General features: G+C 51.3%; 1 protein-coding gene across 2 annotated transcripts in view; it reads right to left on the bottom strand.

Annotated features, from left to right (window-relative positions):
- Positions 1–9,591: 9,591 nt before the first annotated feature.
- Positions 9,592–19,808, bottom strand: part of ADORA1 (adenosine A1 receptor) — a 71,020-nt gene continuing 60,803 nt past the window's right edge. For both annotated transcript variants that reach the window (XM_073319939.1, XM_073319938.1), the window contains exon 3: positions 9,592–12,695. In XM_073319939.1, coding sequence (XP_073176040.1) covers positions 11,942–12,695 — 754 coding nt within the window. In that variant the 3' untranslated portion in view covers positions 9,592–11,941. The remainder of the gene's footprint in view (positions 12,696–19,808) is intronic.

Below are 19,808 nucleotides of genomic sequence, written 5' to 3'. Positions count from 1 at the left end.
CTGGGAGAAGCTGCGGCTGTGTCCCCGTGCAAGGAGCGGCACGAGCAGGCGGCCAGGGTGGGGAGCGCCGGCGTAAGCAAAGCCACGGGGCAGAGGGTGAAATGGGATCCGTGAGGATGATGGGGCGTGGACAGGGGACAGTCAAAGCGGTGGGGAGAACCAGGGGTCGGCACTGCCATGTTGTGCGACGGACGCTTGACAGAATTTCCGGACGTAGTGACGGACAGCGGGAGAGTTGTGTCATTCATTACTGCGGACCTCGACATGTTTACCACAGACACTCATGTCCTTGTACGGACACATTGCTGACCCCTGCGGGGAGGGATAGCTGGGGGGAGGGATAGCTCAGTGGTTTGTGAGTTCAATCCTTGAGGGGGCCATTTAGGGATCTGGGGCAAAAATTAGGGGTTGGTCCTGCTTTAACCAGGGGGTGGGACTAGATGACCTCCTGAGGTCTCTTCCAACCTTGATCTTCTATGATAGGCACATGGGAGCAGATTTGCTAAAGATCTCAGCGTACAATGCAGCGTTTTACACCCACTTAGCCCTGGCTGCAAGACAGTAGGGGATCCGGCCCCCTTGTGCCACAGGAAGCAGCATGGCTGGCTCAGCTGATGTCTCTCTTCCTTAACTAAGCGAACACCCCAGCAGCGTGCTGGGGCCGGGGCGGGGCCACGCTGCTGCTTTCCTTCTGCAGAGCTGGGAAGCCGAGGGCCTGAGCCTTTCAGGCCGCGTTTTCAGGCACTCAGGGCCCACCTCCGGGGCCCGATTTTCCAAAGAACTCAGCGCCCAGTCGGCACCCTTTGCACTGAGCTCTGGTGAAAAGCTGGCCTTGGCCTGCTGCAAATGGATTGTTTGGCAGGAGCAGGGCTGTTGGCTGGTGACATTGCCACCTTCCCCTCCAAACCGCCCCTTCCGCCTCCGCCCTTGCTGCAGAGAGAATTCCCTTTCCCTGCCTCAGCCCTGCAGTCTCACTGCAGAGCCCAGCTGCCTCTCCACCCTCTGCCCCGACCTGCTCTGCCCCCCACCCCAACTGCCTGCAGCGTTAGTCGTCACGTCCTACCCTGCACTGCGGCATAGCCTTGCTGGGCATTTAAACCAGCAGCTGCCTCTTACCCTGGAGGGGTGCATTGCCTTGCTGTCGCTGGCTGGGGTCTCGCACCCAGCCCAGCCCTCAGTGTGGCATTCTGAACACTGCTCTCTACACCCCTAACCCATCTCTGGGGACTCGGAGACTCACCCAACGTCTGCAACCCACCCGTGAAAGGCACAAAGCGTGGGAAGCCGAGACATATCAGCTGGGTAACTCAGGGCTTGGTCTCACACAGGCTCCTTCCTTCTGCCAGCTTCCCCCCATACCTCCACTGATCTGCAGGGCCTCCTGCCTCTGACCCCCCCTTCGCGATGGGTCACGATGATCACTCCCTCCCAGAACCTGGCAGCAGGTGCTGCTGCTCCCCCAGGGTCTCGAGGAAGGATACCCAAGTACCCCATGCATCGCAGAGGCATTGCTCCCTTGAAGAGCTGTTGTCCCCTGGGGTCTAGAGTTTCATATACGATAAGCAGCATTTCTAGGCGGCTGCTTTATGGCACCCTAGAGCAGACAGGCCCCCAGGGCAAAGGAAAGCCAGCACAGACAGCGACACCTATGGAGCGACCGTAGGGCTGGACATCAGGAAACTTGGAAGGGAGAATGCGGCCACAGACTTTACCTGAGCCCTCTTTCCATGCAGGGGGGGTCAATCGGTGGTGATGGTGGGGTCTCCTCCACGTCGGGATCTTGAGGGCACCATGTAGCCCAATAGCACAGGGTTCACAATATGCTGCAAGGTGGGGTGGTGGGGGGTTAGTTCATAAAGATCTCAGCAACATAAGCTATTGAACGTGATCCAGGCTGACTTTCCAAAGCAATCGAAGCAGACCTTAGCTCCTTGACACATTCATCAGACCAACTGCAATTGCTTCCTTCTAGTTTTAAAATTCCCAGCAGAATGAACCACAAAGGGTGCCCCTGCAGAAGCTAACTGGGATTCAGCCTTTAGCATCACTGGGGCCAGGAACTCACCCCAAATCATTGCAAAGTTCATCCTGAACCCAGAGAATTTCCCTGCCACGTGTCCTGCCTCCTAGAAATCTGAGCACTGCGCATTCCCTAGTATTAAAAGGATATTTGCAAGCACCTCAGTTGTTAGCTCTTGCAGCCTGCGTGGTAGACCATTGGGCTAATCCCTGAACCCGGCTAGAATAACGCACAGCAGTGGCCCAAATGTACTGTACCTTGGACACCACAAAATCCCCAGCTGAGCATCCAATAAGCCGGTGATGAAAAGGGCGAGTCACGCAATATAAAAGAAAAATAATATCCCTTCTACACAACAGCTGGCGGCCCATAGCCCCTTGGTGAGTTAACGAGCCCCATCTACTCTCAGGCTTCAGAGGAGCAGCTGTGTCGGTCTGTATCTGCAAAAAGAACAGGAGGACTTGTGACACCTTAAAGACTAACAAATTTATTTGAGCATGAGCTTTCATGAGCTACAGCTCACTTCATCGGATGCATTCAGTGGAAAATAGAGTGGGGGGATTTATATACATAGAGAACATGTAACAATGGGTGTTACCATACTATTCTCAGTCGCAAGATGTGGGCATGAGACAATGCATCAATACGTTACAGGGAGATGGAATAAAACCCTTTAACTAACAATAAGTCAATAACAGTGAGGCAGCTTCGTTACTTACAGAGTGGAGACTACTCAGGTCAGAGGCTGTTTATTATCATAAACCCTAGACTGATCCATCAGGTTAAAAAGAAACAACTGGTAACCGGATGGCAGGGAAAGGGCTTTAATCGCTTTATGCAGTAGCCTCTGTTCCCAGTCAGTCACTCAGCAACCAAGCCAAGACAGTGGTCACAGCCCTGCAGGCTGTATGTCAAGTCCCGGTTAACAATGGCTTGTGCCAGACACAAATCCCCCAGACAGCGAAGTATGAATTCCGATGAAGTGAGCTGTAGCTCACAAAAGCTTATGCTCTAATAAATTTGTTGGTCTCGAAGGTGCCACAAGTCCTCCTGTTCTTTTTGTGGCTCCAGACTGACATGGCTGCTACTCTGAAATCTTGCTTACAGGAGAGTCACTACATGCGAGCAGACAGAAACAATGGCCCTTCAGCCGTCTCAGGATAACTAAAGGCTCAGGGAGGGAATCCGCTCGCATTGCCCCTAGTTCCCTGGGTCCTGGTCCCTGAACAGGGCTGCTCAGTGTAAATCAGCAGCGTCAGCTGGCCAAACGGGCTCAGATAGTTCACACAGAATTTGTGGCAAACCTTGGGTATTAGGTAATAATGTGGCAAAGCAGAGGAGTCATGCTCAGCATTTATAGAACACTACACATGTTCTGGCATACCGAAGCCCCACCATGCATCAGACAAGCTGGGTATTCGTTTTCCTTCTGCCAGCCAAAAGATTGTCTTGGTAGCAGGTTTGTGCAATGGTGCCGACAACAGATCAAAGATCACCTGTGTAGAGACTGTCTGTCTGAGGCTGGGGACAAATCACAAAGCAGCTCCCCCCCCACCCCCCCCGGCCGGCGCCCATCTTGGTCAGTTTTATACCCGTTCAAGGCACATTGCCCCTGTACGGGCTAGGTCAGCTTTACAGGCTTGCTGCCGTGGTCCCTACAGGCTGCAGCACTGCAGAGGAGCTGGGATTTAGGCATGTCCCCGCCCGGTCCCCAGCACACCTCCTGCAGGGGATGTGAGGGACAGGTGGCATCAGCTCTGACCCTGGCAGAGAGTCCATGCATGTGGGGAATCGCCCGGGGCAGGGACAGCTGGACAGCTGTTTTGGGGCTGCTTGGTGCTGGCATAGCTGCCATGAAGGGGCCATGTGGCAGTGATGAATTCCCGCATCGGCGGGCGCACTGGGGAACTGGGCTGCAGGCTCTTTCTAATCCTGGGTGTGCGGGAACGGCTGAAAGGCTCAGCTTGAAGAGCTGGAGGACGTGTCTGAACAAGGGCCTTCCCCAGGGGCAAGTGCACTCGGGTGCCAGGCTGCTGGGCTGGACAGCTAGCCCTGACCCTGCTGCTCTGCCCCGGCCTGCCACTGGAGCGTAGCCTCCCCAGCCCCAGCTGCATCCCTGGGATACACGCCAGGACAGGGTCACACCTTACAGCTAAGGGGGAATCCTATTCCACTCCTATAGCCCTGTTGCCCTGGGAAGGGCTCGCCGTGGGACCCCAGCCAGGCAGAGTTCAAGACATCCCTCCCCACCCCTGTGGTCCATCCCATCGTCCCTGCAGCACACCCCCGATATAGGGGACCCCACCTTTGCTGCCCCTGCCTCCTGCTCCCTCCCCGCTGCCCCATTCCCCATGTCCACAGGCACCCTGGGAGCTGGGCACTAGCAGAGGCAGCCTCCAGCCCGAGCACCCATCACCCTCACCAGCCCCACCCTGCACGCCCCAGCAGCTTTCACCGGGCAGCGCCCTCACGCTACTTCCACCACCAGAGGGCGCCATTGCACCAATTTCCCTGCCCCCATCTCTGCAGGCAGGTGCATTAAACAGCGGGGATGACTCTGCCAGCGAGCCATGCCAGGGGAGCCGGGGGCTGCAGCCACCAGGGCAGCACGTTCGGGGACCCAGTGCCAAAGGGCATGGAGCGCGCTCCTCTCCCTTGGCCCTTTGTGCTCGGCCTCCCATGCTGAACAGGGGAGCCAGGCCGGGGAGAATCTCCCCAGCCCATCGGCACACAGTTCTGGGAGATGTGCCCCACAGCCCATGTCCCCAAGGTGGGCAGGGCAGGACAGCGAGGGGCTTGGTAGCCATCCGCACTTGTCGGCCACACGCCATGGCCATCGGGTTCAGCGGCACCAACCCGGCAAGGTCAAAACATCAGGCCCCCAAATAGCCTGGGACTGGCAGAAAAAATCACGAGCTGTTTTGTTTTTAAACGAACTCCTGGTTAGTTTGTGTTTTATCCGCCTTCACCCTCCCTAGGGTGAGCAGATGTCCCGACTTTATAGGGACAGTCCCAATTTTGGGGGCTTTGTCTTATATAGGCATCTATTACCCCCTACCCCTCCCCCCTCCCAATTTTTCACACTTGCCCTCTGGTCGCCCGAACCCTCGCCCACGGTGTGCACCCGCCAAGCACAGTGTCACCAGCTCTCACCAGGTAGAGCGAGCCAGGTGATTTCGGCCCCCCACTGCAGGAGCACTCATGAAATGACCCATCTTCAGTCAGGGTCATACCACAGTGCAATCAAGGGGCGTGACAGCAGGCCGTGTGGACATCCCCGAGCCAGCTTTAATCTCGCTACGCTTGGGTACCGATAGCAGGGAAGCTGCTCCAGCCTAGGCTGTAGACACCTGATTAGCCTGGACTGCCATGGCCTCTCAGCACCCCAGCTAGCTAGATTGCAGCTAGCTACGTTTGCTGCAGTACAGACGTCACCTAAATCTAGCGCAAAGCCTGGAGGTGGGTTTGCAATGTGAACTGGGAGCCACCAAACTCACCTGCTCATCCTGCCGGCAATCCTCAGGGGATGGCCTCCTTGCAGACCGAGCGCCACCCACATCCATCTTTAGCTAGGTCCTGATGCTGCAAAGCACTTTGTATAGGAGCCACCAACTAGCTCTTCGATGAGATAATTCCCGATGGTGCAATTGAGAGCTGGGGGGACGGAGGGGAACGGGGGTGCTGGATTCAGACTGGCGCCCTGCAGGGGAAAGGCTCTACCACTCACTAGCAAGGCCCTGCGTATCCAGCCCCACTCCTGGTGCCCGTGTTGCACCTTCGGGAACGCAGCTCCTTTCGGGGAAAAGCAAGATGATTAACTCATGTCCTGCCCTTTTAGAGCTCGCCTGGGCCAGGTCTCTCTTCTCCACTGCCCACGGGCTGCTCCCCATCTCCGGCTGCGGCCTCTTGTTGTTAGTGGGGTGGCTTCTGTTCAGCACAGACAAGCACAGGAAATTCAACAGTAAAACCAGCCCCCCCCCTAGTTCTAAACACAATGTTTTTACAGTGTAAAATCACCCCAGTAATTATACCAAGGTCTTTACACTACTTTTGCTGCAGGTCAGTATTTCCCATGGCACAGCTGTGTCCACGGATTGCCACTCACACAAAAAAGAGGCATATGGTGCTGAGTGTACGGGGCTGTGTGTGTAGGGTCACCAGAGAGTGAGTGAGAAAAATCGGGCCAGGGGGTAATAGAAGCCCATATAAAAAAAGCTCCAAATATCGGGACTGTCCCTATAAAATGGGGACATCTGGTCACCCTAGTCGTCATCACACCCACTGCCAAAGCCCCCTCACCATCCTCAGGTGTTCAGGAGCTGGGTGACAGCGTATTTTGTGTCCCGTCATGGTAATGTTGCTGGCTCTCACACTGATTTTAGCACAAGTCTCCTGACATTAAAGCCCCATTCCTGGAGTCAGGGATTACATGGGAGGCTCAGATTTCAGTTGTAAAACATTTCTAACCCTTGTGCCTGGAGGGGGAGTGGGGGGTGGGGGGCAGAAAAGCTGGCAAATGTGATCCCGAAAGGCAAAAGAAGAACCCCCGATTGTTACTGTGTTTAATATACCATGATTTTTTTTTAACCAATCTGGTGCTTTTGAGGAGGGAGGGGCTGATTCATGATTTTTGAACATTATGATCCCTAGCTTTTATACAGGACCTTTCATCAGTATCTCTCGAAGCACTTTACCAAAGAGGGCAGTATCATTATCCCCATTTTACAGATGGGAAAACTGAGGCACAGAGGAAGGCAGTGATGCGCCCAGGGTCACCCAGCAGCAGAGCCAGGGGTAGAATCAAGGACTCCCGAGTCCCACTTCACTGCTGTATCCACTGCACCACCCTGCTTCCTGATTCTGCTTTAAAGACCAATACCACGTTTTACGAGCATAAATTTGATCTAGTTGCTAGGATTGAAACCTGATGGGATGATTCCTATGACGGGTATCTTAAAATCAATGATTGTAACCTATTTAGGAAGGATTGAGCAGGCAAAAGTGGCACGGGATGCCAAAAATGGCATTATCTGTTTCCGAGTCACTGATAGCTCAGAAAAAGATTATCCTGAACGCTTATGGATCAATGTCCTAAAGCACAAGATGGGATATAGGTCGATGTCAGTACATGACCATCAAATCACAGTAGGGATCAGGATAACTGGCTCCTTAAGCACCTATCTATAACGTGTAGGGAAAAAAGGGGACTTCATGGGGGACCTCAATTTGAGGGACATCTGCTGGAGGTCACATGCTATCAGTATTCAAACAGCCTTGGAATTTCTAAAAATTATAGATGACAAATTTCTAACTCACACAGTGTTGCAGCCAATCCAGGGGGTTTTATATTAGACCTTCTCTTGACAAGTAAAGAGGAATTGATCACAGAACCAAAAATCAGTGGTAGTTTAGGTACGAGTGATCAGGACTTGCTCATATTTATGTGCAAACAGAATAAAGGCCAAACCAGTAATATATATATATATATATTTAGTGATTTTAAAGGGACAGTTGCAGAAAGTAGAAAATATTTATGAACCAAATCATCTGGGGGGGAGGGAATGTAATAAGAAAAATATGAAGGATAATTAGAAATTGTTTAAGATCACTTTACTAGATGCCCCCAAAGCCCCAATCCCACAATCAAGGAAGAAGGTTGTACTGGCTTAAAAAAGATGACCTGGTTTAGAGGGGAAGTGAAGACAGTTATAAAAAATAATATGTACAAATGGAAGAAAGGAGAAGTTGATGGTAATGATGGGAGACTCTCAAATACATGCCACCGCTGCTGGAATCCTATGTCCGGTTCTGGTGTCCACAATTCAAGATGGATGTTGATCAATTGGAGAGGGTTCAGAGACAAGCCAGGAGAATGATTAAAGGATTAGAAATCATGCCTCAGCATGATAGACTCCAGGAGCTCAATCTATTCAGTTTAAAAAAGAGAAGGTAAAGGGGTATCTTGATCACTGTCTATAAGCACCTACATGGAGAACAAATATTTAATAATGGGCTCTTTAGACTAGCAGAGAAAGGTCTAACACGACCCAATGGCTGGAAGTTGAAGTCAGACAAGTTCAGAAGAGAAACAAGGTGTAAATGGTTAACAGGGAGGGTAATTAACCATTGGAACAATTTACTAAGGTTTGAGGTGGATTCTCCATCAGTGACTATTTTTAAATCAAGACTAGCTGTTTTTCTCAAAGATCTGCTCTAGGTATGATTATTGGGAAGTTCTCGGGCCTATGTTATGGAGGAGGTCAGACGACAATCAGAGTGGTGCTTTATGGCCTTGGAATCTATGACTCTGAAGGGTAACTGGTACTAAATGAGTTCGCTGCAATGTGAAGCCATGGGTAAGGGCACTGACCTGCTTCCTCAAATACAGAGTTCTCTCCACAGGTCACAGAGTGGAAATTTTTTTGCAGACCTCTGCTGAGAACAATCATCAGAGTGGCTTTTAATTTATGAGCCTCCCACCCCAGGGCCTCTGGGCACCTTTGCAAGTCCCAGCTAAACTTGTCGATTCCAGGAACCTGGCCGCTTGGCTGAATATGATTCAACGTGGGAACGAGGCCCCATAATTTACAATGACATCAGCAATAAACTACAAACATCCTAGAGGCTGCCTGATGGGAATACGTCACCCAGAGCAGGTCATTCGTGCCACATTTTTGCCAAATTAAAGTCTTGGAAGACAGAGTTATAGAAGTGAATAAAGAGTGCTTGAGTTGAAACAACATTATCAGCATGGTGTTTTACAAACAAAGAGACGTGAAAATGAAGCGATTGTAAAACCAACCTCAAGTTTAACTCTAATTCTCACTTTGCCCACTTATCCTGAAGGAGAGCATGTTTGTAGTTTGTGTAAGGTTATCATTGAAAGTCAGCCATTTCAAATATTTCTAAAGCTGCAGTGATTTATGCCAGTGAACCCTCCCCCACCAATTAGACAGACAGTGTGCAGGATTATGGGGGCAGAGTTAAGGTTAATTAACAAAGACTTTTTTTAGGTCTGTGTATTTGTTTGCTTGGTTATAGAGGCTTCATGGACATTGAATGTTCTCCAGATCACTGGAGATTTTAAAGCAAGTGAGAGCACCGGGAAATAGCACCATATTTGAAGTCTCTGTCAAATACTGTGCTTGTGGAAATGATCACTCCTGGCATCTATGCCAGTGGCGAATGCAGCTTCCATTAGGCCAGGCAAAGCCTGTAACTGCTTGGAGGGTTGCAGCCAAGACTTTTAAGACTTGTTTGAAGACTTTGCTGTAGTGTTAATGTTGATTTTTTTCAACTTGTCTTGGAACTCTGGGGAAGTTCTGGAGGAGTAGAAGAAAGCGAGCGCTGTGCCAATGTTGAAAAAGTATAAATGGGACAACCTGCGTAATTATAGGCCTGTCAGTCTGACATTGATCCCGGGGAAGATAATGGGGTGGCTGATACAGGAGTCAATTAATAAAGAACCAAAGGAGGGGAATATAGTTAGTACCAATCACCACGGGCTTACGGAAAACAGAGCCTGTCAAAGTAATTGCATATCTTTTTTTCTGAGAAGATTACAAGTTTGCTGATAAAGGTAATAGTGTTAATGTAATATAGTTAGACTTCTGTAAGGCATTTGACTTGGTACTGATTGCAATTTCAATTAAGAAACTAGAATGATACAAAATCAACATGGCACATATTAAATGGATTAAAAACTGACTTACAGCTAGCTCTCAAAATGTAACTGAGACACTGAGCGGGTCTGTTTCCAGCGGGGGTCCCACAGGGATCGGTTCTTGACCCTACACTATTTAACATCTTTACCAATGACCTGGAAGAAAACTTAATATAATGAGTGATAAAATTTGCACAAGATAAAGTGATAAAGGACATGTCACTCAAACGGCACAATCTGGACCCTCTGGTAAGCTGGGCGCACGCAACAATGGCCATGTCTACATTACACACCACCGGCTGTAGCGTGCATGTGGCTGCACGTCCCAGTGACAAGCAAGCTGTGTCCGTGCTGCGGTGGGTAGCTACATGCCGGTGAAAGGCTCTGGCAGAGGGGAGGCAGCGGGAACGGGCTAAGCTGGTGAATCGTTTCCTGTGGCGGGGCAAGGCTGATAAGGACGCTACACTGGTAAAAACAGCAGTGTGATGGGGAGGCCCAACTTGGGTGAGTACAGAGCGTAAGGTAACAGGGCCGTCCCTAGGGGGATGCAGAGCCCGGGAGGAAGTGACTTCCCCCAGCCTTCCCAAACAGCGAGGTGTGGCCCAGCCCACACTCCACCCCCTAGAGCTCTGCTTCCTCGGGGCTGCTGGGCTCCAGGGAGCTGGGGCCATGTCGCCCGCCTTCCTGCGGCTGGGGAGGTTGCAGCTCCGGGGCGCGCGCTCTCCCTCAGGTGGAAGACTTTCTAGGGGAGCTCAGAGTGCAGATCAGTGACTCACAACTCAGAGCATGTGAACAAAGAGGCTGCAGCCCCCATGATACAAGCTTCTACCACAATGGAGTCTGGGGGCAGATGGCTTTTGCTCTGGCCAATGTCTCTAAAGGGCAGCCTGAATATCTGCCAGTCCACAGATCATGGCCTGCCATGTCGTTGACCTGGCAGCGCTGGTTAAGGCTGTCTGTGTATTTTCACCATTGTGACATCTACATACAGGCGCCATCTGGCTCCAGAGCTTCCAGAGCAACCAACTCAGGCTAATGAACCTGAGGAAGCCAACCTTGCTTACCATGGGAAGGCCTTCAGCTCCGCAAGCAGGCCAAGGCACGAGCGAGAGAAGCTGCAGCTAAAAGTAGCCCTGTGTCCCGTCAGGCCCTGTCTTAGCCTGGTTATGAAGCACAGTTAAGGTCTGGGCTAGGCTCCACATCAGAGGCCTGTCTGGAAGCAAGTTGTGGGTTCAGTGTAGACAGAGAGACCACCTATTTGTAGTCCCCGAGGGCTCATCCCCAGAGTCCCCGGCTGAGCATCTGCACTGGGAGTTTCAGGTGTCCCAACTCCACCGGTGGAAGCTATAGTGCGGGCACGACAGGGTGGCCTCTGACACATCCCCAGAATGCTGGGCATACCCTACCGCCATGACCTGACATGAGCCATTGTGACCTTGCATGCACCATGCATATGAGGTCATTCTGCCGGGGGCAGAGTCATGACCAGTACTGGAGAGGGACAAACCTTTCAAAAATAGGACTTTCTGGCTAAAATCCAGATGCCCGACCTGCTAGACTTGGGCAGCTTAGCCCTCATGTCGTCAACCTAAATCTGGTTGGAAAATAAGGGTTTTTTCCCTCAGAAAATTAACTTTTCAGCAAAATAATTTGGTCAGATTTTGAAATGTTTCTATTTAACATGCTGCCACGGTGCCTCATGGGAGTAATAGTTTGGGTGCCTTATGCTCCCATTCTCCATAACAGGCTGGACTCCCTGGTCAGACTACATCTCCCATGATGCACGACTCTCCCCCCTCGGTGAGGGGAGGGGCTGCATCACAGGAATCCTTATGGGAGATGTAGGAGAGAGGACATGGGGACATTTACAACCTCAAGCCACTTCCCCATTGTCCCACTCTGTGCCCCTCTCCTGTCTCATACCGCTTTTAGATTTGAGCAGCCTCTGGCTGTCCCAGTTCTAAGAGCGAGCTCCGCAGTGAGACCCCGGGAGTGAGAACCCATCCATAATGCTGCAGAGCTGCTGTCTTTCTTTTTTATTTGAGTTAAAGATAAATCACATCCTTGACTGGACAATTCCCCTTTGAATACCTAGATACACTTCACCCTAAAAATAAAAGATAAGAACAGTGCAGGCTACAATATCAGAACAGTACAATGGCTGTGAATAAATAATGCCCTATGCTAGCTCAGGTAAACATCGGCTTGGTCTGACCATCTCAGGTCTCCTGGGTCGTTGCTTCCCCCTTCCCTACCAGTCATTTACAATTGTGTGCGTGTGGAAGGGGTGAAGCCAAGTTTGCTCTTTGGACATGAAAAGGACTTTTTAAATCAATGAACGGCATATCTGGGATGGTCCCTGCTCTCTGTAGCGGCCAGGTGCCCAGCTCGTTGTTGTCCAGGTTGTTAGCGTTCTTGTCGGTTTCACAGCAGATGTACTGGTGCCAGATTTGCAGGAACGTGGTCCTGAATTTTTTGATCCGGAAGGCGTAGACGATGGGGTTCATGGCCGAGTTGCCGTGAGTCAGGAAAATAGCGATGTATGTCAGGATGCTGGGAGTCTGGCAGGACGAGCAAAACAAGGTGATGCAGTTGAGCGTGTGCAGCGGGATCCAGCTCAGTGCAAACAGGAAGAGGACCAGTGCCAAGGACTTGGCGATCTTCAGCTCCTTCCCGTAATATTTCTGAGGATCCGATGAGTTGGACGAGACCTTCTTGTCGAGCTGCTTGCGGATCAGGTTGAAGACCTCCAGGTAGATGATGAGCATCAGCAGCAAGGGGGGCAGCACCCAGACAAAGAAATTGAAATAGACCATGTACTCCATGCTGATGACGTTCTCGAACTGGCACCTGATGACGAACGCTGTGTGGCTGGCGTTCACCTCCTGAGTCCTCCTTATCTTGTTCAGGTTGTTCCAGCCAAACATGGGGGTCAGCCCCACGAGCAGGGAAACGATCCAGCAGCAAGCAATGGCCACAGCTGCTCGTTTGGGTGTCACTACACTCTTGTACCTATGGAGGAGACAGAAAACACCACATGGCGTTAGATACAGGTGAAATCGCAGCTTGGGTCACTTCTTAGCTCCATGCCCTGCAGCAAAAGGGGATTTTTGAGAGATCAGCTCCCACGGAGTCACCCAAACAAGTGGCCCAATCTGCAGAAGAGCCCATGATGGGCGCATGTGGGATACTGAGCTCTTTGGAAAATCTGGCCTCAGCATCACCCATAGAGTGAATGCCTGAGGAGGGTGGTGGGGGTGCACCAGGAGGGGTGCCCGGATCAAGAAGCTGAGATGAATGGAGAGGCAGAGAGGCACAGGCAGGCTGGTCAGAGGCTGGAGAGGAGAAAGCTCCTGCACTAAGGGGGTGAGACTTTGTGGGGGCAGAGAGAGGGATGGGGACTGAATCTGGTCTTACAGCAGTTTTACGTTGACCTCAGAGGCCAGAGACAGTTTTAAGCCCAAAGAGGGTGGGGGTCAGAGAATTGCCATGGCCCATTCACTTCTAGGTTACCTGTTCACAGTCCAGCCAAGTTAGCAGTGGCTGGAAGCAGAACACTCCACTCCCACCAGTGGGAGCATTTCACACTCACTTTGCACACGTGCAAATGACACACAAGGTGCAGGGCCGGGCCTTGAGATCCTGTGACAAAGTTATCCCCTTCCTGTCGGTCAGGAGGGATTTTAAAGGGCCAGGACTGTCACCACAGCACGACGGCCTGATGTTATTTTGCATCGCCGTGTGGCATAAATAGCGGGGGACACTGACATGGCAAAGTCAGGGTGTCCCAGCAGAATGACTTTCTGGCTTTCTGGGGCTTTGCCCAAGGGCGCTCTCCAGCTCCGTACGGCTGTATTCAGCTGGAGTGGAGTGGCCTGGGAAGCCCCACAGAAAAGAGTCCTGACACAGAGGCAGCAATCAGCAAAAAGGTTCCTCCCGTACCAGCTGGTGGCTGGAGGAGAAATCGATTCCCTGCTCCACCGCTGCCAGTAAGAGAAGCTTCTGGACAAGAACTTTTTCATTTCCTAATGTGTCAGTTCCTGAGGACCAGGCCTACCTTCTCTGAGCCCTGGGCTGAGGGTCAGGAGAGACAGAGCATTGTCTAGTCTTAGGTGGTGCTCTGTACTGCTCAACCTTCCAACGCACCCACCTGCCACAGGCAAACATTCTGGGGTTGTTCCCCTTTGAAAAATATCGTCAAGACCAATCAATAAAGCCTGGAAGGTTTTATTTCACACCCCCCAACAAAAGTTTTACCATCAGAACAGCAGGTCTTGCCTTCCCTGCTTTTGCAAAAAATCTCTAGGGAGGGTGTAGAGGGTGAGGAGCAAAAGTTTTATTAACGCTTAACTGAAGGGATGGAGGTGTTGAAACTTTAACCAGGAACGCCGTTCTACCAACTGTTTGTTGGGCATTTCAATTAGATAGGTGTGAACACCAACAAATTGGAATGTAGCAGTCAGACTAAACCTCCCTCCCTCACCTATTGCTCAGGGTTCACTTCTGTGGTGCTGGTCGTATTATAACCCTGCCAGGTCTCCAGCGAGTCTCCCAAGAAAAAATGGGGAGACAAGCTCAGTAGCTCTGATGCAAAAACCAAACCGAAAGAAACGGTACCACCCCCATATGCTCAGGGTTTAGCTGATCGCCATATTTGGGGTCGGGAAGGAATTTTCCTCCAGGGCAGATTGGAAGAGGCCCTGGAGGTTTTTTGCCTTCCTCTGTAGCATGGGGCACGGGTCACTGGCTGGAGGATTCTCTGCTCCTTGAAGTCTTTAAACTACGATTTGAGGACTTCAATAGCACAGATATAGGTATGAGGTTTTTTTGTAGGAGTGGTGTGTGAAATTCTGTGGCCTGTGTTGTGCAGGAGGTCAGACTAGATGATCATAATGGTCCCTTCTGACCTAAATATCTATGAATCTATGAATCACTTCATGGGGTTTTATACATGAGTAAGCAAAGTAAGGGCTCAAACCCATTGCAGGTCACCTTGAATGACAGCTGTCTGGGCTTTTGCTGTCCTAATACGCAGGATGTCAGAGGGTGGAGTGAGCCCACTGGAGTGTGTCATGGCCCCCCAGAGCAGCGTGAGGAGGGGAGGTGCGGAAGGAAAGGCTGCTAAGCTCATTAGAGCACTGAGCATAAATTATTCAGTAACCATAAGCGTGTTCTGGTGTATCTACCATCGGAGAAGGGTTTGCTGCAGTCAGTCCCCCTTTATTTCCCCTGCTAACCACCTCTCGTCTGGGAAATGATTCCCATCAACCGGAGGGGTAGGCTGGCTCCCACGGGAAGGACGGCTGGCCTGAGAATTGCTCGCTCTTCCCTTTGCAAGCAGAGCCCGTGTTCTGAGTTGGTGATTTATACTCCGGAAAGGGAGCAGACTCTGGGCAGCAGCGGGTGACTCAGGAGAAAGGCGCCATGTGGCATGAACGGCGAGGCAGGGGCACCGGGAGTAGAGGAGGCAAGGAAGGGCTGGCTGGTGGCAAGCACAGGGGAGCTTAGGCGGCATCGCTCTCTACTCGGGGTGGTCCTGTGAATTTGGACAGAGCAGGGAAAAGGGGGATATGCCTCACTCGGAGCGATGGGAGGCAGGAACCTCCAGGGCTAGAGAGAACTCTGGAGGATGGGGAGCCCCTGGAAAGGCAGTGGACTGGAGGGGCAGCAAAGCTGGGATAGAGAGGGGGCTGGGAGGGAGAGCCCCTCAGGGGGAGCGGGGTGGGACATGCCCTGTATATGCCACATATTTTACTGATGTTTAAATACTGCCATTGGGCAGTACAATATTTCTTGTACCCCTCCGCCTGTGAAGGCCAGTGCCTTCGCCACCCTGAGTCCAGTGGTGCCAAGCTCAGGGGAAAGGGGAATGATAACTGAGCGGTTTCAACTCCACTCACAAAGACTTACCTAAAGCCATGCCCATCGGCAGCCTATTTTCTCCAGCCCCCGCAGAGCTAGGAGCGAGCCACCGGGAACCCCCGGTCCAACGGGCTGCAGCTCCCATTTCTGAGTGTTAGTGGATTTGCTGGACGTGGGGTGCGCAGGCTCCCGGTGAGTTGAGTGGGAGCAGAGCAGGCTTCGTACCAGTCCCTGGTCCAGGCCCCTCAGAGCAGCATCACTTTGCGGGGAGGGAATGGTGGGGAGGGGCTGTATCTCATAGCTCAGAGAATGGGGCTGCTTGAATCTGCTGTGGGCGTTGGGGGGCTGGAGGTAGTTGGGGAGCCGGGCCAGTGCGGAGAGCCAGGGGGTGGGGTGGGCAGAGGGCGCAATGCATCGATCGCCTCCGCGTACTGCATTTTACAGCAGGGATTGGTGCTGTCTCGGTCTGAGGAATCTGTCTCCAGTGCCCAGAGGCCCCTGGTGAAGAGCCCTTTCTGGGCTCGAGCTGCTCAGACAGCATCTCTGCCCTCTCCTGTTGAGATCCTAGATATTTACAGCTTGTGCATTTGAATCCCAGCAGAGAGCATGTCTGCAGAAGGGAGCTCTGGCTGTGTCACACCCTCTTTCCACTAACCAGTGGCCATCTGGCAGGCATGGTATCCCAGAAGAGGGAGGGTGTTGGGGGGGCCACAGGAAACCTGCCTTCCCCACCCTGCACCAGGGCACTTCAGCTTGCTGGAAATGATAATCACCCTGCCAAGCTCCAGGGTGTGTGCAAGCCAGCGCTGCCCAGAAGTGATGGGCCTCCACCCCCTTAGACTCCCCTGTGTAATGGTATGCACAGCACGCACCCTGGCTGCATGCACAGACATCCACCCCTTCTCACCCCAACGCCACCAAACCCCATTCCTTGTGCTCCCCAGTATGTCTGTATCCACCTGGTGTCTTGTCTTCTACTTAGACTGGAAGCTCCTTGTGACAGGGGCTTTTGTTTTGTTCTGTGTTTAGACAGCGCCTGGCACAACAGGGATGGAGCCATGACAGGGCGTTCCTATGGGCTATGGTAATGCAAATAACACCCACCACAGCCCCATGGTCCCCCCTGTACTCCACTACACCCTCCCAGTGCCCGCCCTGCCCCTCTTCCCCACACGGCCCAGCCACATCATGCCCAGCTTGCTACACCAACCCCCTCCACATCCCACATCCCATGGGCAACACCCTCAGCGCCCTCCCTACCTGGTGACACACATAGATCACACACGGCCTCTCCACCCCCACCAACACAAAGACCCCGCCACACATACCACCTATGCCCCAGGGAGACGCCCGACCATACACCTTCTCCTGCCTGCACCCCCCACACTCACACAGGGCTCTTATAGTCCTTGCACACCATCTCCCCTGACCACACACACAGAGTGTACCCATTGTCCCATCATTACCCCCATCCAACCCTCCCAGAATCCTACCTTCAACCCCCCCCCACCCCACATACATCCTGCCCTGTCATAAATATAAAGGGAAGGGTAAACCCCTTTGAAATCCCTCCTGGCCAGGGGAAAGCTCCTCTCACCTGTAAAGGGTTAAGAAGCTACAGGTAACCTCGCTGGCACCTGACCAAAATGACCAATGAGGAGACAAGATACTTTCAAAAGCTGGGAGGAGGGAGAGAAACAAAGGGTCTGTGTCTGTCTGTATGCTGGGTCTTTGCCGGGGATAGACCAGGAATGGAGTCTTAGAACTTTTAGTAAGTAATCTAGCTAGGTATGTGTTAGATTATGATTTCTTTAAATGGCTGAGAAAAGAATTGTGCTGAATAGAATAACTATTTCTGTCTGTGTATCTTTTTTGTAACTTAAGGTTTTGCCTAGAGGGGTTCTCTATGTTTTTGAATCTAATTACCCTGTAAGGTATCTACCATCCTGATTTTACAGGGGGGATTTCTTTATTTCTATTTACTTCTATTTTTTATTAAAAATCTTCTTGTAAAAAACTGAATGCTTTTTCATTGTTCTCAGATCCAAGGGTTTGGGTCGGTGGTCACCTATGCAAATTGGTGAGGCTTTTTATCCAACATTTCCCAGGAAAGGGGGGGTGCAAGTGTTGGGAGGATTGTTCATTGTTCTTAAGATCCAAGGGTCTGGGTCTGTAGTCACCTAGGCAAATTGGTGATGCTTTTTACCAAACCTTGTCCAGGAAGTGGGGTGCAAGGTTTTGGGAAGTATTTTGGGGGGAAGGACGCGTCCAAACAGCTCTTCCCCAGTAACCAGTATTAGTTTGGTGGTGGTAGCGGCCAGTCCAAGGACAACGGGTGGAATATTTTGTACCTTGGGGAAGTTTTGACCTAAGCTGGTAAAGATAAGCTTAGGAGGTTTTTCATGCAGGTCACCACATCTGTACCCTAGAGTTCAGAGTGGGGGAGGAACCTTGACATGCCCTAAAGCCCCCATCAGCTCTCCACATAACCCGTCCGATCCGTCTCGGGCATTTGTAACGGCCACGCATCTGCATGTCACCCACCATCCTGCCTGCTCCTCTGTCTCTGTACTCGCACACAATTCAGTTCCCAGTACTCTATGGTTTCACAAGCCATATAGCACCCCCCCTTCCTAAATTGCACTGGGGGAGAACAGACCCCTGGCTCAGGGACCCTCAGACAGCTCCTCTCCACAGCCATGTCCAGTGCTTATTGGGTGGGAATACAAAACTGTCAGCCGTGGTCTATGTCAGAGGTGGGATCAGAATGTACATGTTTCTGTGTGCACACGTGTGTAGGTATGCACATGCCTGTGCATAGGTGTTTGTACACGCTTCCCTGCCCTTTGTTACCATTATTGCTTTGTGCCCGAGAATGCCACGTTACAGCACGGATAATGGTGAGCATGCCTCCCGAAGAGCATGCGAGAAGAGGCAGGAGGAGTCAGCGACACTGCGAGAAGGGCTTAGAACAGCACTAGTGTGAGGTCACATGGGAGACACTAATATGTGAAATTGGGGGCAGTACAGGTTTTTTGCACCATAAGAACGACACACCCCACCCAGGTACCCCCTTCTACTGAACCCCTGACTTATCCGGATAAATAAACAAAGTTAAATAGTGGAATTAATAACACCTAACCAAATCAAAACCAAACATCCTACCCCAAGGATTGACCCTGAAAACAGAGAAGCTTCAGAGATTCCAGAAAGTCCACTAGAGACTTGGCTATTTTACATGGAAAGGTGCCCAGATCCTATGGTGATGGGCAGCAGCATAAAACTCTGACCGCTACATAGATGTCATCCCCTTTTATGTCATCCCCTCAAGCCCTCTCTGCTCTGCCAATGCCCCCTGGGTACCCCTTTCGTCTTCTTCCTCATGCTTCTTCCATCTCCACGCCACTCCCTCACCTCACTGAAATCCCACCCAACACTCAACTCCAGCCACGGAGCCCATGAGAAGTGAGGGACCATCGGGGTGTGAATGGACCCTCATCCTCCTCTGTCCTCCATCCATCTCCAGGACTGTTTTTACCTTCATTTATGTCATGCTGAAATTAGTCTTCCTCAGGGCAGGACTGTGGGTTTATGTGGTACCCAGCACTTGTTCAGGTGCTCAAAAAAATCACATTAATAGCAAATACATTCATTATTGTTATGCCTCATGGTTAGAAGTGGAGAAAGGCAGAACAAGGAGAGATGGCTGGGAGATAAAACCAGACTGATTCAAATTAGAAATCAGGGCCAAATGTTTAACTGTGAGGATGACTGACCCTTGGAACAAACTCCCCAGGGAAGTGGCAGATTCTCCATCTCTTGATGTCTTCAGATCCAGACTGGAGCCTTTCTAGAAGAGAGACTTTAGCTAGACACACTTTATTGGACTCAATGCAGAGATAACTGGGTGAAATTTAATGGCCTGTGTTATGCAGGAAGCAAGACTAGCTGATGTAATGGTCCCTTCTGGCCTCCAACTCTATGAATTTACACTTTTATTACATCCCCCTTCAGTATCTCATCATTGTGCTAATGGATTTTTCTTCTTTCTTGGTTTTCAGCTCCACCTATCACCATGACAGCGAAGATTCACACTGAACAGCACAACACTCAGGTTACAATTACAGTATTTTTTCAAAACAACGTCTGCTTTAAAGCTTAGCCTGATTCCATTTCCAGCAGCAGCCTCTTATTATTGTAAGTCGGAGTTGGTGGCTGAGTGTGGCCCTGTTCACATTAGAGAAATCTGTACTCATGTATTAT

This window comes from Lepidochelys kempii, chromosome 21, assembly GCF_965140265.1.
Source record: "Lepidochelys kempii isolate rLepKem1 chromosome 21, rLepKem1.hap2, whole genome shotgun sequence".
In the NCBI taxonomy this organism is placed as follows: domain Eukaryota; kingdom Metazoa; phylum Chordata; order Testudines; family Cheloniidae; genus Lepidochelys; species Lepidochelys kempii.
This window is presented reverse-complemented; position numbering and strand designations above follow the sequence as displayed.